The 26,618-nt window shown below is 43.4% G+C and overlaps 2 protein-coding genes across 2 annotated transcripts; both read left to right on the top strand.

The window, feature by feature from the left end:
• The first annotated feature begins 2,164 nt into the window (after window positions 1-2,164).
• LOC119398274 (uncharacterized) lies at window positions 2,165-12,674 on the top strand. Its single transcript, XM_037665341.2, has 5 exons — window positions 2,165-2,414; window positions 7,900-7,961; window positions 8,677-8,766; window positions 10,415-10,441; window positions 12,436-12,674. Exons 1-5 carry the CDS (start codon window positions 2,339-2,341, stop codon window positions 12,493-12,495), a joined length of 315 nt encoding a protein of 104 aa, XP_037521269.1. The 5' UTR covers window positions 2,165-2,338; the 3' UTR covers window positions 12,496-12,674.
• A 7,168-nt stretch (window positions 12,675-19,842) lies between these two features.
• LOC119398258 (antimicrobial peptide microplusin) lies at window positions 19,843-25,534 on the top strand. Its single transcript, XM_037665340.2, has 6 exons — window positions 19,843-20,004; window positions 21,143-21,201; window positions 21,605-21,694; window positions 22,558-22,584; window positions 23,463-23,777; window positions 25,437-25,534. The coding sequence occupies exons 1-5, from the start codon at window positions 19,929-19,931 to the stop codon at window positions 23,745-23,747; spliced, it is 537 nt and encodes a 178-aa protein (XP_037521268.1). The 5' UTR covers window positions 19,843-19,928; the 3' UTR covers window positions 23,748-23,777; window positions 25,437-25,534.
• Window positions 25,535-26,618: the final 1,084 nt, after the last annotated feature.

The following is a 26,618-nucleotide window of genomic DNA, read 5'->3' as shown; positions in this document are numbered from 1 at the left end:
TATTATTATTATTATTATTATTAATCCGACCTCCCTCTTCAATGGATCCGCGCCGGCGCGTCAGGGCTTAATATCCCATGAGGTGACCATGAAATTATTAGTTGCTTCTTGCGATACATTGAATTCAGCGAACACATAGTATAGTAATAGGTTTTTTCCTTTGCTTCGCCCGCTCAATTTTTTAAAACTTCTTTTCCGGAACACTTGTGCCGGGTTTGGGAAATACACACTGCATTTCCCCCTTTCTGTCTGTCTGAGTCCCTCTCTCTCTGTTTCTGAGCTATGAAAACGTTCCCACAGCTAGTAGCCTTGGAAGCATTGGTCACACTATGTTCCCGAATATTTTGTGAGGCGCGAAAATTTTCATCATTCGTTATGAATAATAAGAACTTTTTCTATGTGAAAACTGTAGCGCTATTTCTATTCGTGATTGCTTAGTGATTGAAGAAAACACGATGGAAATTAAGTACCGTGCACCCGCATCAACTTTTGTTCAGCTAAGCGATGGCTCAGTGGCTAAGCCGTTGTGTTGCTGAGAAAAAAAAAACAGTTGCTTCAATTCTCAACCACGGCAGCGTGATTTTCGTGAGGGAGAAGCATGGAAACTGCCGGGTACGTAGATTGAAGCGCACTTCAAAGACGTCCCCATAAAAGGTTGACTACGAGTTCTCCGAAGTCATCACCATGGCGCCCCTCTAGCCTGCAGGGAAAATCAGTGACGTGAAAGGCCAATAGTTACTAAATTGTTGAGAACAGTGATCACGTGTATGTACTGTCCTCGTCACAAATCCTCACAAATCACGCGCACTCACACAAACACACATGCGCGCATATTAAACTCATACGTATCAACGTTTACTGAATCTATCAGGCCCACAGTTATAATTGAGCTCATATTGGGAAACAATTCGTGGGCGTATAATATCCCTTCAAGCAATACGCGTGCAGTACACCTCATCTGAGATATGAGTATACGCTGAAATCGGAGACGCCAGTCTTAGTTTGTAAGTGCCTTACCGAGACTACAAGAAGCGGAATGGCTTTTCTTGGCTGCGGTGTAATATATATAATTTTTGGTGTTCTAGGTCCCAAAACCACGATATGGTTATGAGAGGCGCCGTAGTGAAGGGACCCAGAAATTTCGACCACCTGGGGTTCTACAACGTGCTCTTAAATTTAAGCACACGGGCCTCTAGCATTTTGCCTGCATCGAATTGGCTACGGTGTGCATATGCGAATAGATCACTGCGAACAAAATGTTGCCAGACTGGTCACGCTCATATAAACACCCACGTTTTCGCGTCTCCTACAGCTGTTTTTGTACGTGTGTTTTTTTTTCTCGCTTCACATGTTAGGCTTTTCTTTGTTGGGAGACATGCACCACCTAGATTTTTATTTGGCTGCCAAACGTGATGCTGGTCGTTGCGGGCCTGGACCACGCTGTCAAATTTGAGAGACTCGCGCGTCCTTGGTGCCGGTCTCACGCAGATTACACAACCACTTTCGTTACTTCCTGCATCGTACAGGCGGGCGTTCCAAGAGCCAACAATAATCACAAGAGGACCGAATTCAGGAGGCAATAAACAAATGACAGCAAGTCTGGGCGTCGTTAGTCGATGAAGCGCAAAAAGACGGCGGGGAATAAATGCGAGGACCGGATCGCTAATGCGTCAGAAAGAGTGACACTCAAGCGTGGTGAGCACGAAGGCGACCGCTCCGGGAATCATCAAGTGGGAGAAAGTGTTGGGCGAAAGTGTGTGGAGAGGAGGGTTCGCGATGCGTAATGCTCACGTGTTATAGGTACGTATGTTTTTCCTAAGTGACATCGCAGCAAAAAGGGCGCGGTAACTTCTATGGCCCAACTAAAAAAAAAAAAAAAGAAACAACAGAACGAGGAAGGCAGACTGAACAGAGAAGACGATCAAAATCGTGGTGCGTATCTCTACAGCGTCAGAGTTTCCTGCTACAAGGTTCTACGGCACCACTTGTACGAGAAAAAAAAAAAAAAAAAAACAGCCTTCCTCTTTCCATATTTTCTCTCTTCGTTTCTTCGTCACATTATGTTCACACCTGCGTAAGAAAGGCGGGCCAGAGCACGCTTAGGGAACTAAATTTAGCGGCAATAAGGAAATAAAAATAAACTTAAAGAAAAGTTCCACGTGCTGGCTCTTCGTCCACCTCGTTGCGACCAAGGACAGTGAGAAGAGCGCGCGTGCATATATAACCGGGCGAACAGCGTTGGTCATTCAGTTGAGCTCGCACTGAACAGTCGCACAGTTTCACAGTGCTCCTATCCCCTTCTTACTTTATAGTACAAACTCTTCCAATACCATTCGACATGAAGGTTCTGATCCTGTGCGGACTCCTTCTCGCTGGTGCCATCCTTGCTGAGGCTGGCGGCCAGGAATTGTGCGGTAAGCTAAGTTGTTGTTTTCTTTGCTAACTTGCTTTCAGATGGTGGCAGATTTGATTTAGATTGCATAACGACGAGTTTGCATGTGGACACTTTACAGAGCTGCTGCTGTAGTCACGTTCAGATACGACCGGGAGTAGCTTATTAATTGGTCACTCTATTCATCCCTAGCTTAAAGTTCAAGTTACCATAAAAAGTTTGCTATTGTGTTACCATGTATGATGCGTGAGTGGCAGTTTGTGAACTTTTTTTTTTTTACGAAATGTACGAAACATAATGACTTAGCCAGGAGATCGCATTATATAAGCGTGATGGCTTTGTGCAGAGAAAGCAAATATTGATCCCTAATATGCGACTTAAATGGAAGCAGCGAGGAAACAAATGAGAAATCGGTAAAAACAAATAAAATGACAAATGTAATATCGAAAATCGCAATAAAAAAGAACGCTATTTCGCAGCAGGTTTCTCAGTTTAAAAAACGTCATTGCGTAATTTTTTTAAGCTGAGAACGCCAGCAACATCAAGAAGGACCAGCTTTGCCGCTTTCCTGTTTCAATAGATTGCTTTGTTGTTTAATTATGTATTTTAAACGACTCCTGATTTTTACGTATATGCAGTCCTTCACATTTCAAACCACAAAACGTCTGAAAGGAATTGCCGGCTGTAATTAGTGTGGGTGGAATGCGCGGCTTTTTAAAAGGTAATTTTTTGCGTCGAGATTCATATCAGCAATGAAATTACCTGTTAAGAAGTTATCGCATGCTAATAGCCACGTTAACTTATTACCGTACCTATGCCTTCATGTATGCAAAACTGCAAGCAAAAAGTGGGAAGGGTGGAAACTTCGAGATGTTGGTAGGACATAATACATTTAAGAACAGCGCAACAGACTAGGACCAGCCAACAACACACACACAGCGCTGACTTTCAACAACATTTAATAGCGAAGTGAAGACAATGTATATATGGTTTGGAGACGTGTGTAGAAGAGGGAGCAGTTATCAATCGCGTCGATGACTATAAAATAACAAATCACTTGTAATTTGTTGACTGTGCTCGATGGGAGGACGAAATTTAAAATCGACTTATATAGACAATGTCTTTTTGCAAAAGCACGACTGATAGAGAGCTCACACACAAGCTATTAAACTTTCTGTCAAGATACACTTCAATAATCTGACGCGTTAGCTGTGAGTGGTGCTTACCCAATACCTCGCAATTTGCAAGAGACGCGCAGAAAGCTTGTTTTGAAAGTTAATGTGCTAATAATGAATGCTCAAAAAGCATACACACTTTCAGCAAAGACTCTCTCCTTTCTAATAACATAGTTTATTTAGCAGCAAACAGCCTTCTCTTCGTGCTTCTCGAAAAGTAAAAAAAAAAGCACGAGAAATCATCCCATGAAACGCATAAGCTTGTTGAAAGCTGGTGTTTAAAAAAAATCACAGTTTGGCCGTAAGGGCGAAGCAATGGATGCGATACCAACAAATTATAATGTCCCACGAAGAAAGGTAAGCAGCTTGAAACTTGCAGCGCGCTGCTCGAGCGCAAAGGACACACGAAAAGAACACACGCAAGACGAGCGCGAACTAACAACTATCACAGCTCGACACTTGCTGCGTGCTGCTTAAACACGAAGAAGGACGCACGAAAAGAATGCACATGTTTGCACAGGACGACCGCGATCTAATAACTGTTACAGTCGTTACTTCTTTGTGTTTGAGCACCGCGCTGCAAGTGTCGACTATGCCCAACCAACTAGCCCCTACTTTGGCTCTTCTAGCTAGCAGCTCACTCCTTTCGTTAACGCGGCTGCTGCACTGAGCTAGCGAAGTGACCTTCTTGCGCTGTGTAACGTCGAGGTAAATTTTGCGGTGAAAGCACAAGACGTATGTACAAACCACCCCGCGCACGGGCGACCACGCCCTGTAGGGTAAAGTACAGGTGGTATAGCTTGGAGGCGCGCGCGCATCCCAACTCCGGTGAAAAACGAGCGGAACGATGACCTTTAAAGCGCGCCCATCGCGCAATCTCGCGGGTGATAAAGAGAACAAATTGAAGCGCCTCCGAGCTCGGCGTGCCGCCAGCGGTAAATGATGTATATAAATAGCTCGCAGTCAGTACGCTGAAGGTCGTATGCTCTGTGGCAGAGTCGTTTAACGCTGCGCGCTGAGGAGCGGGGGGTAGCAGGTTCGAGTCCCCTGAGCGCGCTTCGGAAAATATTTCTCGTAAATATATATATATATATATATATATATATATATATATATATATATATATATATATATAGGGAACATGACGGCGATGGAAAAAACCCACCGCCAGTGTCCATATAATTGCTATCGCAATAAAGGAAGACACTAGGTCACTTGTTACAAAATTATACACATGTACAAACATGAACTGAGTACACTTTAAAGAAATGCTTAGTAAACAAGCCAGAATTGAAGTATGTGTTTTGATGAATTTGGGCGCCTTATGTCAACAATAATTCTAAATTTGGTTTCCGGTGGGGCATATGAATTTCTAACGAGGAAGTTTTCTAATGAACATTTTGACTTGTGCAACATTTGTCTCTCTCATGTGTCACGCAGCAATATAGCTCGGCTGTCATGTTGAATCATAGCGGCATTGTAAATGTAAGCTTAGGCAAGCACAATCTTGCTTTCTTCTAGTTGGTGCGCCGTACTTAAAGAAAACATGAAGGATTCAACCCTGTCGCGGAAGTAAAAATGCATTCGACAAAATGGGCATTCATTTTGGCATATATGTGTTTCTACGTATGTGTCTCTTTTGCGTCGTTGATTTTTCTTTGAAGTAAGAATGGGCGCCGTTCTTCCTATTGGCTCCAGCAGTATGGGTGTCTCTTTGTGCACGAAAATAAGAAGATTCATACTATGATGCCTTTATTAGCCAATTCTGTAGATATTTTTCTGGTATGTCAAAATATTATGTAAACTTCGCTGGGATGACTGAAAGAGCTCCGAAAGTTTAGTGTCTCTTACAGGCTGATTCATTCCCGTCATTCTCAGGTGGTCAGGTGTTTAGTTTCTCGTATCGGGGCGGTTGTGAAACCGTCTTGGCACTCGGGTGACCTTTTTGAGTAAGTGTGCGGATCTGATTACCTGCAACGGCGACCGTGTTTCGATTGGGGCGAAATGCAAAGAACACCCGTTTGCTTAGATTTAGGCACACGTTAAAGAACCTCAGGTGGTCGAAATTAATCCTCAGTCCCTCAATACGGCGTGCCTCATTACGATATCGTTGCTTTGGCACGAAAATCCCAGCAATTATTGTTCGCACTTTCTTGTGTTAGCTTCTTGGTTTTCGCTCGAAGGAACATAGTATGGCCTAAACAAAAATCACCTGAAATAGCACATTCTAGCGCACATTTCTCAGTCATGCGAGACGTACTATTTTCTGCAAAATGCCTATTACTGGCACTATTGGTATCAGTGTTTGTAGGAATATATATGCACTACGATATTAGCATCTGCTGGACAGCAAAGTGTCCTTACGCGGCTGTTTCGTAAATTATGTACGGGCTACACTTATTCATTAGACGATGAATCACGGCGCGCGAGGTTCAGTGAGCAAAGACCAAAGAAGTTTAAAGACAACCTTGTTTTGTCGCATTTCATTCTGAAGAAGTTCTCATTTGGTTATGAGGCATGCCGCCCTTTCATTATTTTGTGGATAGCTATACCTAATTATAGTCGGCTATAGCCCAAGGGAAAATGTGAGCTGCACCTATATAACCGTAGTACGACTGAATATCACGTCTGTACGCGAGCCGTGCCGCTGATATCTGTTGGAAGCATGAGTACTTCAACAGTAATTTATGGTGTTCTACGCGCCACAATTACGATATCATCATGAGGCACGCCGTTGTGGGTGACTGCAGATTAAATATGACCACCAAGGGTTTTTTTAACGTGCACCAAAGAGTAAGTAAGCACCTTCTCTTTGGTGGTATACTAGGCATATTGGGAAATAAATGTTCGCCATTTCTGCCGAAAATATCTTGTTTTACTCAGCCCTGATCTCAGGTTTAGAGAATTTGCCGGGACATTCAAGTTTTCCTCCTAAAACCAACGGCGCAAAGGTATAACTCTGTGGCAAAATCGACTATCTTAAGCACGCAAAAGTGTTCGACGTCATGAAAATGAGAGAACTCATTTGCTCTAAAAAAACAGGGAGCGCAAACACGGACACAAGAAAGAAGTCACGACACCACTATCGCCGACTAACAGCTGAAGAGACGCACAACGGCGGAAAAGAAAGAAGGCACGAAAGCTTATCTGCGCATGCCCATGCAATAGGCGAACCTATAAATCCGGCATGCATGGGGGCCTACGTGAAAGATAACTGTTAAGGCATTTGATTTCATCTTTATGCAAGTTAATCGACGGTTGCTCCCGCATGCGCTACCACTTTTCTCATCAGGCGCGTTTCTTCATTCCTATGCCGGTACAAAACTACGCATTCATCTAATTTTGGCTTGCGCTTACACTCTCGACAATGTGAAGATAGATTAGAAGGTGAGCCTCCGCTTAGCGATCTCTTATGTTCCAATAATCTCTGATTAATGCAGCGGCCCGTCTGTCCTACGAGCAGCCGCAGCTGAAAGGGACCTTATACACCAGACTTGTATGGCAATCAGTGAATTTGTTGGTGTGTTTTGCTAAACAAATATCGGTCTGCTTCTTGTCTTTAATCGCTCATTCTTCCTCTGCACAGTGGCACAAATCTTAACTAGCTTATTGGCAGTCGTGAAAACAACATTAACGCCGTATCTACTTCCTACTTTCTTTAGCCTGTGAGACACGCAGTGAATGTACGGTATACATGCGGCACGTTTCTTCCTATCGCTTACTGCAAATATGCGCGGACTTGACATAATGGACTTCTTTAAACGTTCAGCGACAGTGGTCACTGCATCACGAGGATAACCTACATTTAAAAGACGCGTAACCTGTGTGTTAAAGCTATCAATCATTTTGTGCTCACACGATTTGGTGAGGGCAGATTTAGGGCAAGACATGGCTATACCGTTTTTGACAACCTTCGAGGGTATCGACAAAAAACTTAACAGCGGTTTTCAAGATCTAGCAGAATACTGCCAACATACGCGGTTCTTCTGAAACGTTAAAACGCCCTGTCTTTTTAGAATGAATACTTACTAACTAGCTCAGCTCTCTGTTATTCTAAACTCACTTGTATGGACCATCTGTGCTAGTTCTCTCTGGGGTGGGAGAGCGATAGCTGTGGGCGGAGCTCCCATTTTTTCTTAGGCTGTGACCGCCTATAGCCTTGTTGTCCATACAACCAACAGGGCCCCTTCCATGGCTGTCAGTGACTTTTACGCTCGCTTGAAATCTCTTTCATTGGTCTGCGCAAATACACCGCTTGTCAGTACATCAAGACCTATACCATGCATGCTTGAATTGATCCAGGCAGATTACCAAAACCTTTTTCTTTTCCAGCGCTGGACCATGACCAAATCAAGAAAGTCCTGACGTGCATGGGAGAGCACGTCAATTCTGAGGTATCAATCAATCAATCAATCAATCAATCAATCAATCAATCAATCAATCAATCAATCAATCAATCAATCAATCAATCAATCAATCAATCAATCAATCAATCAATCAATAACTTGATAGAGGAAAGGAATGAACGAATAAGTAAATAAATAAATGTGACAAACATACCTTTTTTATTGACATGATCTAAGGAGATGTTGGCGCACAAATAAGGCGCCGGCTACTCCTTAGCTCTTGGAGTACGTAGGGTCCATAAACATAAAGTACATAGGGTCCAAATTTCTAATCACAATTAACCCGCAGTACATACAATATACAACTTAGCGTAACAGTCAACACATAACATAACAGTCAAAACAACATATTCAACAATCACATATATGTGTACATACGGTGATGTTAAAGAAAAAGAACAGCAACTGCTGCATGACAATACCAAGACCAAAATAGTCAACACACATAAACATACACTCTGCCGTTAATACAAAACAAAGCTTAAATGCGCTAGTAATGGCCAAGGATGCCACCCTCTTCAAGAAAAATTTTCAATGCTTTTAAAGCACACTTCTGTAAGCCTCTTGTTGGCCACGGGCCTTGCTTCTTGTAAGCGTATAAAAGAAGAAGCGCAATGGCTCTAGCAAAGGCAGTCGAGTTTTACTTGCAGTATGTCACAATGGTGTGCCCTTTTTCATCCACCTTTATTTATCTTTTCCGCAGCTCAAGGGCAAGGCGAAGGAGATCATCACCAGCCAGGGTGACAACCTGGCTCAGCTTGTCAAGAGGCAGTGCGAGGCGGAAGTGGACTTCGTGAGTTCAAGCTCTTTCCGCTTTCTTGCATTCAACACTTTATTGGGGAAACTGACAAAAGCACTTAGCCTATTGCACACTGAGGATGCATGTGCTGTTTGTATTGAGAAAGCCTTTGCAGGGACTGACGCAGGTACACGGGGACCCTTTCTCAATGTCTATGCGCATTCACAAAGGAATCGAATTTCGTTCTGTCAGAGATAAAGCGCCTGTAGGACATTCGGAAGAACCATCAGTTAGGCTGTTGCTCTTTGGACAAGAAAAAAAAAAAGACATACTTGAAGAGATGAATGAAAGGCAGTGAGGTTAACCAGAACTGAGTTTTCCAACACGGGTCAGCAGCTGTTTAACTCGCACCTATGTGAGTACAAAAAGAGAGCTGAAGTTTCGAACAAACATATGATGAAAGTTTTACTGCGAGGAAAACAGATATCAACGTCCTAATAGTACGTTTTTACGTGGTTTAGAAACATTCGCAGGAAACGTATACCTATACTCCCAGCGGTCACATAATTATTTCATTCTTTCACGCGGTGAAAGACGATCGGTTAACTGCTCAAAGCAAACTTGAGAGACCAGGAATGTACTTGCAACTTCTTTTAGATACACCCAGTTCGTATTCATACTGCGTTTCCCGAACGATGCAAGCAGTGGATCGTGGTGATTTCACCTTGTAGGCAATGCACATAATACACGGCCTGGCAAAGAGCGCTGACGCTCCCCAAAAAATAGCTAGCGCCGAGTTTTTCTATTTCATCACCAGAGTTAATATTCTTCGAAGCAGAATCGCTAAGGTGAGCGCGAGCGCTATATGACAAATGCAGTAAAATTGTCATGTAGACACTCTAATGTTGCAAGGTGTTGGGTATTGCAAGTTGGTGACCTAATGACTTGCTCTCAACAAGAGCTCTTCATCTTTCATAATCTCCCACCGAAGAAAATATGTGCTCGCTGCTCTGAAAATGGCTTCCAACCTCCCTTTAAAGTACTGTGCATGTTTACCGTGCACCCAAAGAAAAAAGGACGCTAAATCTTCGTTTAACGCCAGTAAATTTCCTTGTTCGTCCGCTGAAATTAAAGGCGTTCCACAAAGTGGCTTCACTGACACAGATTATATGGAGCGAGGTGTTACCATTTATGTCCAGAAAAAGAATTACTTATTGAATAAAAGCATTCTGTTTATGTTATTGGTGCTGTGTGTACATCATAACATGCCATAATAAGGTGAATTCAATGTGAAAAATCCCAAACATGTCAACTGCCCAGCTACCTATGATTGATCGATTAGATGGGCGAGAAGGTACAAGTTTTGCAAATGTTTGGTTTCCGTTTATACATTGCGATGTAGGTTGATCCTGAGAATTGTGAAGAATATTAAATGGAAAATGGAAAAGAGAAAAAGATAGGAGGGTAGACTGCCTCACTTCAGCGAGCGGTCGTATACAGAAAGAAAAGCTATGTTCAGAAGTCTACACGCCTTGAAACACGCCGGTATTGCTTCTTTTTATCGGGCTAAGAGCATTACGAAGTGTCATTATAGACTATGTTTCGAAGTTTGAATGTTTTATTTGATTGTCTATAGATACCCACACGTTTGAGCAGCATTAAATGAATGTATTGGGATGAAAATGTATTTTCTTTCTTTCAGCTTGAGCTGCTGAAGACCGCGTTCTCCGTAAGTTCTTGTTGATTACTATTATTATATTGGTATTTCATTTTTTAAGAGCAGATGCATGCTGCAATGACGCGAACAGTTGCACAGTTTTTGTCGTTTTTACTAACCTTCACTCGAAAAGGCTCTAAATATCTGAGAAAACATAGCTCCTGCAACCAAGCCATCAAACCATTAGTCCAGCGCCTCGTTGCAAAATGTGGATAGAATAAAAACGGGAGAGGTCACTTCCCAGCGTGCACAGCGGAGAGAAACGCGGTATTGGGTAGTAGGAGTCGAAGTCTGATACGTTTCAACTGCGACATTTATTTGATCACTATCGGAAGCGACACTGGCATGTGATCTATTTGCTTTGGATCTTTGAGTGTGCAATAATGCATCTCTGTGTAACTGCGTCTTCCAAGAACTCCCTGCCGCCGCTTTCACCTCAATGCCACTTCACAAACTCACGTACAATTTCACCCATTTCATAATTTACACGGAGAGAAAGAGAGTGAGAGAGAGAGAAAGAGAGATCAGTGAGTTTTGCATGACCTATTTTCACCGATCATTTTAAGCACTTTTGCACTATATTGCGGTTTCTTCGCACTTGAAACAGCACAAATAGCTCCGTTGTTTCGCCGCTGCAGTCGGCGAGGCCTTTTTGTTCGCTCGACAGTAAAGCGTAAGAGGTATCCAAAGCTAAATGTGTTACCATAAAAAGCACCAGCTTTGACATCTCGTGACCGGTGTTTGCTTTTGCTCGAGGCTAAGAACGCTGGACGTGTTTCATGCTTTTTCTAGTGAAGCTGGGCAACGTCAGCGAATGTGCGAGACTCTTAACGACCGGATCTCTAGTACTAAAGCCGCCACTAGGGAAACACTAGGCTGGCTCGTCGAGACGCGGTCGACAACGTGCGTCAAACGCGGAGTTCCGTCTTCCCACGCAGCGTAGTAAAACGAGATGAACGAAAAAGTGCAGTTACGAAAGAAGTGCGTAACGGTATCTCCTCTCCATAGCTGTTACCGGGGTGAATGAACACGCGCTCGGTGCATACAGCCGGTCTAGAACGCTGTGATACGCAGACGGCACGATAAGACGAGCATAAACGGGGCCGGAAAGGGCTCTGCAGTATACTAAAAAAAATCTGAGAGAAAGCAGTGAGACGACTGACTGCTCTCAAGGTCAGTCATGACAGCGTGAGCGTAACCGGTGAGTCAGATACAGAACTTCCATCACGGATACATGAAGGCGTTGGGTCTCATCCCGAAAGGACTGACACAAAGTGCCCCGCAACTTCTCATTTTAGTGATTACCGTATAATTAAGAATTTCCGCTGAATAAGGCAGAGAAAAGGAATGCGGATATGCAATGAAAAACAGTAGAGGAGACGGCTAGATAATTTTTTTTCACCATTGCACTGCACGATATTTATTCATCCATCGTTACATGCATGCATGCAGCTCCCCCTGAAATATAATGTTCTCGCCCCTTTTCAGTATAAGTTACTTAAGATTTTACTATGAAGCATGAATTATTTAGTCACCTGAACCTGGCAGGCCCGTGCCAGATCCAGCATATATTGTATCTATTAAGCCACAACAACATACTCTCTAAAACTTCCCAATAATGACTGCTAACACAAACGGATGCTTTATTTTTTATACTGGCTTCATTTACTATCGTAACTATCACAACACTGCCTCGTTTCGTAATTTCATTTATGAAAAGCTCAAAACCGACAGCTATGCTGGATTGCGACTTGACAGAAGTTGTAACACGACTAGGGAGTTCGCTGGTAGGGGTTCTAGCATGAATCACTACCAGCCATGTGTCAACATTGTCGTTTTACGTAAGCACACTTGGCTGTGCAGATACGGAATGAGATAGCGCGATGTCTTTGCAGGATTGCTGAACATCAGCTTAGTATATACGGAGGGAGTTACCTGAAGATTTTATTTTAAGGTGGATCATGCTTCTAACAATTCTTCTTTTTTCTTTCTGCCTATCTTTCCAGGAGGAAGAAGCAGCGGCTATTAAGAAGGCTTACAGTGAATGCAAGCCCGCTGGCCGTTAAAGTGGTTCCTAATACCAGTGATCTATTCGATGGACATCCCAGAAGTGCAAAACTGTGTTTTTTTAGGATGCTAGAGTACATACCGAAATAAATGAGAAGTGAGTGGACTCACGTGCTTGTATTGTCACTTTCGTATTCCCTAAGAACAGAAAATGAGCACAACAAAAAAAAGCAACCGTTTGTGGGTAAACAACAACGCTCAGTTGGCTACTCTATATTCAAGGAAGGAAAGAGATAAGTAATGAAAGGTAGACGGTATAAACAGGAAAAATACCAGACGCACGAGCGTCTTATAGCAGCAGAGCATCTATATAGACACCACAAGGGTCAACTGACGTTCACTTCATAATCGATGGCGGTGCCTTATGGGCTGATGACAGTGGAGGCCCTTCTCCCGGGATCTTTCCTTACGTGCCAGGCAACGTCACGTGTGTAATCTGCCTAACGCGTTCAAAGCGATGGACAGATGCAAAAAACAAACAAAAAGGCAGAGAAGTTAACTAGCAGAAAATTGAGCTATGCTGTACCTTGCCCGGGAAGAACAGCAGCATTCGAAACGTTTCAGATCAGTTGGCATTGGAGTTTGGACAGTGGCGGAGGAAATAATCAACAGACGTTTCAAATTATCCATGGTCGCACATCGGTCGGTTATCCACCGCAGTGTAGAAAACGCATAAGTCAGTGAATGAGTGAAACTTGCTCTCACTGACGCATGATCAACGCTTAGTGGTTCGTTGCCGCGAATGAGTCATTACTCCGGAACAATAGACGTTTACGGAAAACAGATATTAGCATATTTTGACGCAGTCATGTACACAAGTATCAAAATCTGAATGTACAAACAATTTTGCAAGGAAGGCTGCACAGTGGGTGAAGCAATAGGTTAACTCCGGATCGCTAGCTGGCTCTCGTACAAAGAAGCTGCTGCACAATACCTGTCCATACAAAGAACAACCAAACTAACATTTTATAACACTACGCTTCCTAACATACTCAAAACAAACCCGAAACGCTTTTGGAATATTGTTAAGGAAAAAGATAGAAACAAAATATCGCTTACTACACCATCTGGTTCCTCGGTGCCTGATAATGACTGCGCAGCTATGTTAAACGACACATTCGTAAATTCCTTTTCACGCTCATTGATTCATAATTATCCACTCCTTCGACAATATAACCACAATCCAATGGAACACATTACATTTAATTCTACTGGTATTGGCGCCATAATCAACAAGTTAAAATTTTCTTCTTCTTGTGGTGTAGACGAAATAAACTCTAAATTTCTTAAAAACACAAAGGAATACTCGTGTATCATATTAGAATGCATTTTCACCCAATCGCTTACTACTGGATCATTACCAATGGATTGGAAAACAGGAAAAGTCATTCCCATTTATAAATCCGGTGACACGTCTGACCCGCGTATTACAGACCAATATCACTTACATCAATATCATGCAAAATAATGGAACATGTCATATATTCAGCCCCGCCACGGTGGTCTAGTGGTTATGGCGCTCGACTGCTGACCCGAAGGTCGCGGGATCGAATCCCGGCCGTGGCGGCTGCATTTTCGATGGAGGCGAAAATGTTTGAGGCCCGTGTACCTAGATTTAGGTGCACGTTAAAGAACCCCAGGTGGTCGAAATTTCCGGAGCCCTCCACTACGGCGTCTCTCATAATAATATCTATGTTTTGGGACGTTAAACCCCAGATAGTAATGTCATATATTCACACCTTGCACGTTCCTTTGAGAATAACAATTTCTTTACTCCGTTTCAACATGGATTTCGTAAAACATTTTCGTGTGATACTCAACTTCTACTGTTAACTAATGATTTTCACAATAATGTTGATTCTGGTTTTCTTACTGACTGTGCGTTCCTTGACTTTGCTAAGGCTTTTGACAAAGTAAATCACGGCCTTCTCTTACATAAACTACAAATACTTAACATGGACCCTGCTTTAATTAAATGGATTGAAGCCTTCCTGACTAACCGCGTTCAATATGTTTTTGCAAACGACACAGCGTCACCTAGGACACCCGTCTTGTCTGGTGTGCCACAAGGCTCCGTACTTGGACCATTGCTATTTCTAATATACATAAATGACTTGCCTACAAACATTCTCTCACGTATTTCTTTGTTTGCAGATGATTGTGTAATCTACCGTAAAATAACTAGCACCACTGACTTCGCGATTCTTCAGAATGATCTGAACACTGTGCATGAGTGGTGCCGTACTTGGCATATGGAATTAAATATTAGTAAGTGCAAGGTTGTGCGAATTTCTCGTACTAACATCGCGCACCCTGCCTATCGCATAAATGACCAACCATTAGAATTAGTAACATCGTATAAGTACTTAGGTGTAAATATAACCAACAACTTATCTTGGCATAAACACATCGAACATATCACAGCTAAAGCCAACCGTACTCTCGGTTACCTTCGCAGAAACTTTCACACACTACCATCCTCTGCTAAACTACTCTTATACGCCACGTACGTTTGCCCACAGCTTGAGTATGCGTCAGCGCTTTGGGACCCCCACCTGATTACATTAACGCAAAACATAGAGGCGATACAAAACCGTGCTGCCCGCTTCATATTATCTAATTATCACAGAACATCCAGCGTAACTTCCATGAAAGCATCATTACAACTTCCTTTACTTGCTGTTCGCAGGAAACGTTCTCGCCTATGTCTTTATCATAAGATTTATTATCATAACCCATCTTTCACATCAGCGCGTCTCGACCATCGTCAGAAGGTCCAGGTGCCCAAGAGTAACACAATCATTGTCATTTTTGCCCAAGGCTGCTAGAGAATGGAACCAGCTTCCTGAGTCTGTGACAAGCATCCAAGACGCCATACATTTTAAAAATGCCTTGTTAAATAATTAATCACCTACAGTTAGCCGTTGCGAAATTTTCTCTTTGTTGTACTACTGCCAGTTGCATTCTACATTTACTGTGTGTATCAATGTACTTATGTGCTTATCAGGTTATGTACTACTGGTATGTTGTGTAATCCTTGTTACGTTCTATATTATTATTTTTTGCCTATTATTAGACTGTTTCATGCATGTATGATAGCCCCTCCCTTCTGTAATGTACTGTGTACCCTGAGGGTAAAATAAAATTTAAAAGAAAATAAAATAAAAATGTTGGCGGCTAAGATATGTCACAGTTTTACCCGATCACTGATGGCTTTAGCAAAGTATTATACAACTACGCGAAGGTAGTGTGATCCGTAACATAAACCACGGAGAACATTCGCATAATATTTCGAATACATTTCGAATGAATGGCTGAGCGTTAGCAGGTTGCTGAATTTTATTTTTGGGTTAGTTCTGAATATAACCGAGGTCCGCCTTATGCTTTCATAAGAACAACGCCTTGCGATTGGTTGATGTAATCTGGTACGTGCAGCACTTTTTGAGAGTGGTATTTGATATGACTTACTTTCGATGAGCGCCGCGCGTGATAAACTGTATTTTTGTGGCCAGGAATGCCACTGTGACTAGGTCTTTACTGAAATGAACATTTTATGATAAATATCTGTCGCCTTTGTGTATCGCTTATGTGCATCATGTATGAGAGCGTGATCCTTTTTTCCAATCTTGTCGAGGTAATTCTCGAGAAAATCTTAGGAATTTCTCAGGTTGAACCACCGTTGTGGGTATTGTAGTGGGTACATGAAGGTCAGGGTAGACATAATAAAGTGTAAAATACTGCTGTCGTAGATAGTAACATAAGGTCGTTTGAACGCTCCCAGTTCTCTCGTAGAGGGTACGTGTAATGTATGTACACGATGAACTTTCATTGTGACTGTGATATTTACTGTTGGCACTATTGGTAATTCTTTGGAAAATTTTGATATGTATACAATAACGTAACAGTATGTTGAGCTCAACACTTACTCATTTAAGTTTACTTTTTTTTCTGCCATGTGATAATACTGTGATACTGTACATGCCTATAGCAGACGCCATGTAACTGCCTATGTGTTTATAGCTTGATGTGCGGCAAGCAAAACACAGGGCGAACTGGTCGCTGCGCAAATTATCGTTCACGAGAACACGAAAAGCCTTTATCTGTCTGCCGCCCTGGTGTAGCGGCTACGGTGCTCGGCTGCTGACCCGAAGGTCACGAGTTCGATCCCGGCTGCGGCGGTCGCATTTCGATGGCGGTGAAATATTAGAGGCCCATGTGCTGTGCGAAGTCAGTGCACGTTAAAGATCACCAGATGGTCAACATTTCCGGAGCCCTTCAGTTCGGCGTCTCTCATAATCACATCCTGGTTTTGGGACGTTAAACCCCAGATATTATTATTAAAAGCCTTTATCAAGGGGAATGACGGAGTAAATAAAACCAAATAAATTTTCTTGGGGAGGGAGCGGTGTTGGGGTGTGTTTGAAGCCGGGCCCTCACGGTCGGAAGGTAAGTGTCATAACCAACGGGCTATACAACCACGCTTACAGAAAATTGGAAATTGGAAGGAAATGAATCACTCGTACCGCCGATTGTAACAAAACTGAAAAGCAGAACGCTTGCTATGGGTGTTTCACCTAAATATTTCCTCAAGTTTAGATGAACGCATAAGCCTTGTGGTACTTACGGTACAAAATATCGTGAAAGCAATTCGCACTTTCTTTAGAGACTTACATTAATTGTAATAAACGCCATTGCCTGTACCGGCAGGTCACGAGACTTCGCTTTGATCAATGATGTGTAAGCGCGCGCATTTGAAATCAAGCGGCGGATTTACGGCACCACGTGATCTCGCTAGGAATCACGTGACGCGAGGCGTTCGCTGAAGGCACGACTACGGTGACGGGGCCCGTCAGCGCAGTACCATCGTAAAAGTGACGGGGCACGTCACCGTAGTGTAAATTGTAATAGTGACGGGGCCCGTCATAATAGCGACGTACTGATAGTGACGGGCCCCGTCATCGTAAAGCAGTGACTACGGTGACGGGGCCCGTCAGCGCAGTACCATCGTAAAAGTGACGGGGCCCCTTCACCGTAGATTTTTGGTCGTTTTAGACACCCTTGTCTTGTAGTGCTCGTGGCGTAGTTGGTTGGCGTGCTCTCCATGGAGTGTTAGGGCTGCAGGTCGTCAGTTCGATTCCTCCCGGTTTTTATTTCCTTTTTTTTTCAGGTTATGCGTCAACGTCAACGTTACTGCTCTGACAGAGTCGTAACTTTTTCGTTCATGTCTGCGGCGGTTAGACAGCCCTAGCGTTTGGATGATGCGTTGTTCCTATGCGACCTCGGCTCTAATCGCGCTGAATAAGAATATTTTTCCTTTTTTTCCATTTTCAGTATTGTTTCCCAATACCGTCCCGAGCTTCCGGCTAGTCAACAATAGTTACTCATTCGTGGTAGCACGGCTCAGCGTGGGAGAGCGGAGCCCGTTAACCCTTTCAGTCCCGATTTATGTTTTTTTTCGATGTAAGCAACTGGTTTTTACAATTTGAGATGCGTATGATCATGGTAGTTCAAAAATATGAAAAAAGCTGTGCTCGCACTTTTCAATCAAGAGTAATTAGCGACCGAATTAATTTGTGAATTAATTATTATTTCATAATATGTCGATCATTCGTTTCTTAATTTCTTACTTAAAAATTATTTCGATGGGACAGCAAAATACCCAACGGCGAAAATTCGATTTTTCGACACAGAACTCAGATAAATGCCCTACTTCTGCACGGTGAAAGAAGAAGCTGCCTCAGCGAAATGCGCGACCACTTCTGTAATTTCTTCGTTCACACGTGACCTCGCTTTGTTGAGTGTACTAGGTTGGCACCATATATAGAGCAAATGCTAAATATGAACTCTTGAAGAAGAACAATGCTTTATCTTTACCAGGTGCTTGCTGACTGACTTAGAAAATTTATGATTCCAATTGGAATCACTGGGACTGAAAGGGTTAATCAGCATGTCGCTGCGCCGCTGACGCTGCATATCAGATATCAGCATGTCGCTGCGCCCCCCCCCCCCCCCCCCCCCCCGAAATGTTTTCGTACTGTCGTGCACCGCCGACCAAAACAGCCACCTGCGCCTGAAGTCCTCCAGGATTTTTTCTAGGATTGCTTTCCATGGTCGAAAGACATCTCGGAGGGAACATTCAGCGGCGCAGCGACATGCTGATTAACGCATTCTCTTCTCAAGCTACCTCTGTTCTGCAAAACCCGTAACTCTACGCGAGCTAGCAAGGAATCGGCACGTGCTTTCTCGTTTTTATTATTATTATTTACTCAGTGAATATAAGGAACAGCAATGCAAAGCGACGCAAGCGCGTCAAATATATCGACGAGGGGACGTGGTCACATGTAAGCACTTTCGACGGTTCTTTTTTTTTTAGCACTCGAATGTATGTTAGACTGAAATAAAATAACTACATTGGAGGTTCGGACACAGTTTCCACCCCGTTCACCCGTATTATTCTCAGAGGATTCGTGCAAAACGGCACATAGCAAGCAGCCGCACCAACTGCACTTGGAGGACTACTACTAAGATTGAGGCAGCGCCGCTTCCGCAAACTCGCGCATGCGCAGATTATGTCGTGAGATTGGTTTATTTAGCGTCTATGATACGCTGAGTAAACTGGTGCCTTTGGAGCCTTTTAAAAACGCTAGAAAAAAAAAAGTGTTTTGCGCTGTCGAATTGCTTCACGTTCGGTCCATTTATATCTCCTGAGTTTCGTTCCGGTGCCAGTGAACCTGCGAGACACGACAACAACGCCGGTCGGTCAACAAAGCCATAAGGCAATCGAGGTAAACCGCAATTTGGGGGAGCGAGCAAGAAAACAAAAGTGAGCCTGTCGCAGGGCAATTCAAGTGCGAATACCGGCAGAACGTATGGGGAGGAGGCAAGCATACCAACGAAGGAAGAGATGGGTGCTGCCAAAGCGAGAAAGCATGCACACATCTCGCGCACCATTCTTCGCGACTTTATGGCGACCGTTTGTTGCGAGAATACTCGAGCTGGCTCATCTATACGGCTACGGCTCCAAGGGGAAGCAGAGTTCGCTTCTATGGGAGGATGCGAGCGGTGTGAAGTTGCGCATTCCTTTATCTCTACAAGACGCGCTGTGGCTGGTGCCTGCGCTTACTTGTCCGGAAGCCGTCGGCGGCGTTCCGTAACTGCATAGTCCATAAAGATAGATGGGCTGCATGGGCAAGGTGAGAAGGCCATAAGGCGGCAGTGAACGACCATATAGACCACGCCGCAGGAACGTTGTCCTCCTCTCTTCCATGGTTATCAGATCCGGGAAGATTTACTTTTCCTTCTCTGGTTTATCACGTCACCAGCGGGAGGGTATATAGGGCTTCCCCAACGCGGGCTCGTCACAACACAAAAGCTCGACGCATCTCAAACATTGCAGAACATACCGGCTGTACTGCTCACATCAACGCCCAATATGAAGCTTCTCCTTGTCTGCGTTCTCTTCGCCTGCTCGGCAGCGTTCGCATCGGCTCTTCAATCGGCCATATGTTGTGAGTATTGCGTATTCTGTAGTAAAGCGTACTGTTGCTGCATCACCACACATGCAATGAGGATTGCCGAGCCTCACGGCTTTCTATTTGCATCTCCTGTGGTTCCTGCACGTGCTTTCGAGCATACGCAAGAATGCGAGTGATTGACGATAATTCTGGCTCCTTCATAATTATTGCCGCACGCGGATCCGACTTAGGAATGCACACCTGAATTATTTAAGATTGTCAAGAAGTGCGACAAGGATTCATCAGTGAAGTCTGTCCTATGGGCTGTATGTTCCTAGTCATTTCTGCCATGTCGCCCGTTCGTGCGGTCAGAGGTCACATAACATAGCTGAACCGAATGATCGCGCCAAGTCATCACATCGGCGTTAAGGAATCGCTTCTAATTTGTTGTACGAGAGGATGATTGTTGTGGGAAAGGCAGTGAGCTCGGCATCAGGTACAGTAGCTCTTGCTTGGCGAGTGTATGATTAAAACAAGATTATATTCTGCAAGACACACTTTTTGCAGCTACTCAGTGAGTCCGCGAACGTGTAACTGCCGACAGCTCGGTGCCGCATGCACACAAAAAAAAAAAGAATAAAAAAAAAAGAAAAAAAGAAAAGAAATTCAAGCGGGTCAAATGGAGCAGGTTTCAGCTGTAAGTGCGCTGAGATAAAAGAAGAGCTAGAAAAATGATATAGAGGTATTAGATAAGTGAAAGGAAAACACAAGAGCTATTTCTTGGCACACAGTGAATAAGTACCAAACAATTGCAACAATTGTAACGCGAGACGGGTGCAGATATATATTTTGCGTGGCCACTGTCAAGGAATTTCTCTCGATTTTTCTCTCTGCATTTGTCTTCTTTTAACGTGAAGCTGAGTGTCACAAATTATAACTGCGTATCTTCTTGTACGCATCTTATAGCGTCTTGTAGAAAACTAGGATGCATTGACAATAACACTCTTGAATGGGAACAGTGGGAGCCTCAGCAAATGTGCTATTTTATGCATTTTGTTCCCAGAACCGTTCATGTGAATCAGTTGAGGGAATCGAGCCACGCACACGTTATAACTGTCATCATGGGGACTATAGATTCCACCTAAAGATGCCACTCTTCGGTGCGTTCCAACTTCCTCTTCTCTGAACGCAGTTGCCTCCGAGGACCAGATCAAGGAACAGATGGCTTGCATGAGAGACCAGGCCGGATTGGTAAGTGCCCGGCCGACAATTTCGGCATTGCTTCTCACGCTAATTGAAAAATGAAAGATTTTGCACTCGCACTCCCCCCTCCCTTTTGTACTATTACCTGTTGGAAACCACTGAACTTTAAGAGCCGTTAACTGCAGGAAACGGACTATACAGGAACAAATTGTTTGGGCAGTTCAAATTCAAATGGGGGTTGTCAAATTTTCGAAACCAATTAAAGCGAAGTTAGGTTCGGATTTCAATACACTCCGTGCACGTAATAATAAGACATTTTTCCCTAAATGCAAACCTTTAAGTGTTAAAATAACGTTTCGCCATTATAAACTGATTTAGTATTGATCTCTATACAATAGTGTTCCCGTTATAGACTCCGCGCCTTTTTCTGATTACTTTTTTCCATCCGCAGTTTAATGACCGCCTGGACCTCGCTGTCAACGACCTTGGCTGCGCGGACGACGTATGCGCCATTAAGAAGTTGTGTACATTTGTGAACACGGTAAGATTATTCCCTCTTCGTATTTTTGCCCTACGGAGAGACTTCGTAAATGCCGCCCCAACAACGACATATGTGGCAGAGACAAGTGAACCTGGATAACTGTTTGACATAGCCTACGTCACTCATACTCGTTCGACATTAACATTTCCACAGCAAGAGAAAGAAAGGCTGTAACCAAAGGCACCGATCACCTGGCACTGTTCAACTGAAAGCCCAGAACGATAATAAGTTCTGCTCTTTCATTCTTTCTGTTTTGTGTACTTTTTAAACAAAGGACGAAGTGAAGCAATACAAGCGTGTGCGCAGTTATGCCAGAGGCTTGTTTTTGTTTTTACTCTCGCTCATTAATGCACTAAAGTTATTATCGTGTATTCAACAAGGTACTGCTCAAGTGGATTTCTTTTCTTTTTTCGCTAAGACCAATTTATTGTTCATTTGTCAGGCACTGTACAAAGCACTATTACGGAGATTCTGCGCATTGGAAGTGATGGACACGGTATCTCTCGTTGTAATTATTCTCGCGAAGAACGGCGCAGCTGGGTCCTGAAACTTCGTAATCTTCTTTGCCTATGGTATGTCCTATTAGTACACGAGAAAACTCGTTTCGAAAATTGCTTTTTTTTCTTCGCGCCGTCCTTGACCTTTGCTAACTACAATTCTTCTCCCTGACTTATTTAGCTCTGAGCACATCTCTGGTATCTTGGGCACGTACCTTCAGACCGAATCTTCTTTTCACGTATATGCGCGTTCATTGGCTTCTCATGGATTCGCTCCTAATCTTTTCTCTCTGATCAAAAAGAATCCCGACGGGGTCAAATAACAGAACTGAATGATTTTTTTTCTTCTCGACTCTCTTTTTTCAGGACCATGCCCTCACCGCACTCTTTACGGTAAGTGGACTCTGACACTTGAAAGCTATATTTATTAAAAAAAAGAAAAAAAAACGAGCAAAAGAATGTGAACGACAACTTTCAAGCTAACTTCTTTACCATTTTGGCACCCACTTTTACTCCGCGAATTGTTGTTTTTTCTAGGATGAAGCCTGTCTTAATGCAATATCATAAGTAAAAGAAGTGAATAAAACATTATTTATAATACGTTGCCAGCGAGCGGCATGGGGATGTCCGAATCGCGGCTATTAATGAAACGGACGTGTTGTTGCCGCAAGAAGTGCATGCAGTCGCAATTTGCTTCCCCAGTTTCACAAAGATTCGTGCAACGTATTTAAAGTGTTTGCTCTTTGCTATAAGGATTAGTATCAGTACAAAGTTTTTTTCGGGGGGGGGGGGGGGGGGGGGGCTGCAGGCATTACGGGGTCAGGGGAGTATTTAGGTGCAATCATGAATTACGAGACTTTGAATTCAAAGATGTTCTCCAGGGACAACAGAATAATACACCGAACATTTTGTGCCGATTTATTTGTACTTTAACCGTCAGCAACGTCGTGTAGACAAATTTCATATTTAAGAATGATTTTTTCAAGGATACACAAAAGTGAAGTGGAACGAATGTCCCACTTGATGAAACAAGCGTAGTTACTAGGGCAAACAGAACAGGAACAGAGCTCATCCAAAGCAAACGCCCGTGTGTTGAGTAATTAGTCCCGAAAAAAGCTACGTTGTCGGTGCTCAATGCTGGTGCGAATAAAAAAACAAGATTGGCAGAGGAAAAATATATTGAGTGAACATCAAGCTCTTTTATTCATAGCGTCACACGCGCATTTCGCTTGATGGAAACGCTTACTGCTGTTCTACTTCTCACCGCGCAGCGACCGGAAAGGATACTTTTCCGGAGCCTGTCGCTTCGCTGCTCTGCTGCGGCCGCACTCGCGGGGTCTCCCGCCGCAGCTCTACCAGTTCCAGCGCCGTTGCCGGTAGCGCCACTGCCGGCCGCAGCAGTCCCGGTCGCGGCCCCTGCCCCAGCATTCCTCGCTCCCAGGCCCTTTCTCTGGGGTTCAAGGGGTTTCGGAGCTAGGGCATTTGGTGCAAGGCCGTTCGGCGCAAGGGCCTTCCGCCTCGGAGCGTTCGGCCCTGGAGCTTACGGCTTCTGGTAACGAGTTCAACCAACGCGAAGGCTCGAAAACGTACGCACACTCTTTGTTCTTCGTCAGGCATTTACTTGGAATTGAATTTCAGGAACCTGTGAGAAAATGTTACAGTACTGCAGAAAACTCAGGCAGGAAAAATTTCCGAAAACCAGGTGTGACGAGCCAGTGATGTAATAAAGAAATGAAAGAGATAGATAGAAAAATATTTAATGCTAGAGGCAATATAATACTTGATCTTTAAATCAATAGTACATTCAGTTACATATTTTTTTTCTCAGTCCCAAATCAAACCTCTTAGATATATATTTGCTTTTTCCACTTGCATGTAGATACTTCTAGGGTTGTAATCTATATAATGTATAATGTTGTAATGTATACAATGTGTTTTTATGCAGTGTATATATCTTATATTTTGTTTCTGGATGACAGTCGTATTATCATGTTTATGTTTTCTACACAGTATAATAATTTCGTTTTCAACCTGTGGTTCGTATATGTATTAAAATCGCAACTACAATGTGTACGCCATGTTGTGGCGCACTGCCCGTGAGGTGCCATATCGCCATGTCTACCGCAGTGCTGCTACCGCTCCGACTTTTTACTTTATATTTATTTTCTGCTTTCTTTTTTCTATGGGGCTGTGAACTAGTCAAGCTGTCTAACACAGCTTTTTTTCACAGTCCTTTCTTTCTGTACAACAGAATGGAAAATAAACTTTGACTTTGACTTTGACTTAAGTAATGAACGAAAAGACTAGCATTCAGCTGGCTACCAAACAGCGCGAGTGGAGTAAGGTGAAATAGCAAGATAGAAAAGGAACTGTAGAAGTGAGCCCTGACACGATAAATGTAGCTGCACGGGATGGTCGAATAGACTTAATGCAAGGAACTGACGTGGGATACGCTGATGTGGGACAACTTGCTACGCTTAGAAAAGATACATTATAGGGTTTATATAAAAGAGCCAAAGACCACAGAATTTGTTTTTAATGTCGCTAGAAGGGCACTACTTACCACTCGGTGTCAGAAGGAGGGAGGGCGAGAGGAAAGACTGATGATCAGGACTACTTCTAGTTTCAGGCTATCATATTGTGTAAGGACGGCGTCAGCAAACGAGTCACGATCATGAGAAGGGGTAAGAAGAAATTTTAAATGTGCGAACACCCGCGTTAGCGCTCTCCACACGGTACAAGACTGTAGCGGAGTCTGGTTGTCGATGGTTTTAAGTGTATCGGTACTTTTTAGTGCATCGAACTCAGAAGTACTTAAGAGTGATAATGAAGGACGCATCAAAAAAATATTAGTTATACAAGCATTGTGACTGCAATATTTGTCCTTGTCGTCGACTGCGCGTGCAGCAGAGTCAAGGAAAGAAAACTGAGGAAAAAATAAAGAGGTGAAGCAAGCAACCCTAATAACATAGAGCTCTTACAGTCAGTATGCAAAGGAATAAATAACCTTCTACTGAGTAATAAAGATGCATAGGCGTTACTTTAGCATTGTTTGGTAAGCCGTTTTCCAACCTTCGTGATAGATCCTGATCTGCTTATGTATATTGAAAGTTCCGGACGTGAAAGCCCGCAATTTTTGTTGATGAAGTTGAGAGATCATTCTGGTTATCTTACGAGATAATCTCAGCACATGCAATATAAAAACGTTCCTGACAAGCGCGCCACTTCTTTTCTTTTTTTGGCAGTTCGCAACCGCCTCATCATGGAAGTTGACAAGCTTTCTGAAGAGCAGTACTCAACGAGATACTGTACGAAGATCAGAATAAATATTCTTACTGTACAAAAGTGCTCTCATTCCAACGTGCTATACTTTCACTGTATACGCGTCTCTGTATCTCCCGCATGACGCGGCAAAGGATATAAACAAATCTTAATATTTGATTGCTGAACCAAACTAGGTTATTGCATGAGTAGCGGCCACTGAATATACCACACAGGGTCAATGAAAGTGGTCGCAAAATAGATTTAAGTGTAATATATAATATTGAAATGCGCATTCTCCTAAAAAAATAGAGCGCATGTCTGTGCATCTACAGTAGAGACGCATACACAGTTCGATGTCAAGCGTGTCTGGAAGCTGCGGCCTCCCGGGTGGCGGATGAGGGTGATACACTGCATAGCCGAATATTCTGCCACCAAAATTTTCCGAATACTTCAAACCCAAGTGGAGTTGCAGTTAGTAATCGCATGCTCTAGGCGACTTTCTTACGCCTCGAGCCCCCCCCCTCCCCCTCCCCCACCCCTGCGCTTCTTAAAAGTTGCACAAAGGGGGAGGGTGAAGGAGGTGGCTTCGCCAACTTTCCCAACTTTAGAAGAATTGATGCCTGGGCAAGTTGGAATTGGTTATGCATGTTCGAAACATAGGAAAAAGAAAAAAAAAGTGTACATGTGGTCATCGTTTTGTAACCGCTCCTAATTTTTCCAGCAACACATGTCTATGTGTCCTGTCGGCTATCAATGATGTAAGAGCACGTGGTACTTGGTGAAGGTTCAAGTAGTGTATGTTCTTTCTAATAAAGTTAGTTGTGAGAAGGCGCTCTGTGGTGTGTAGTCTTTCCTTTGTCCTTGTTTTTGCGCCGCCCGTTTCGAGCATTTCCCAACTTTCCTTCATACGTTTTTCAATTTCTTTCTCATATTCCCCGCACTTAAATCCTTATGCTCTTCGATTGGAACTACCGGGTTTAGTAGACTAAGTTCTCGACGACATCAATACTCACATTCCTACCCGATACCCAAGCGAAATGCAGTTCTATACCGAAGCGGTTCCCAAGCAGCAGATGAATTGCATTCAGACTTTAAGGCGTCATTCTCCACCAACATATATCTTTAGTGGCTACGTTACAGCTCATGGTGTTCCCCTGGCCGTG

Source organism: Rhipicephalus sanguineus, chromosome 1 (assembly GCF_013339695.2).
Source record: "Rhipicephalus sanguineus isolate Rsan-2018 chromosome 1, BIME_Rsan_1.4, whole genome shotgun sequence".
Taxonomy (NCBI): Eukaryota; Metazoa; Arthropoda; class Arachnida; order Ixodida; family Ixodidae; genus Rhipicephalus; species Rhipicephalus sanguineus.
Note: the sequence above shows the minus strand (reverse complement) of the source record. Positions and strands in the feature narration are given on the sequence as shown.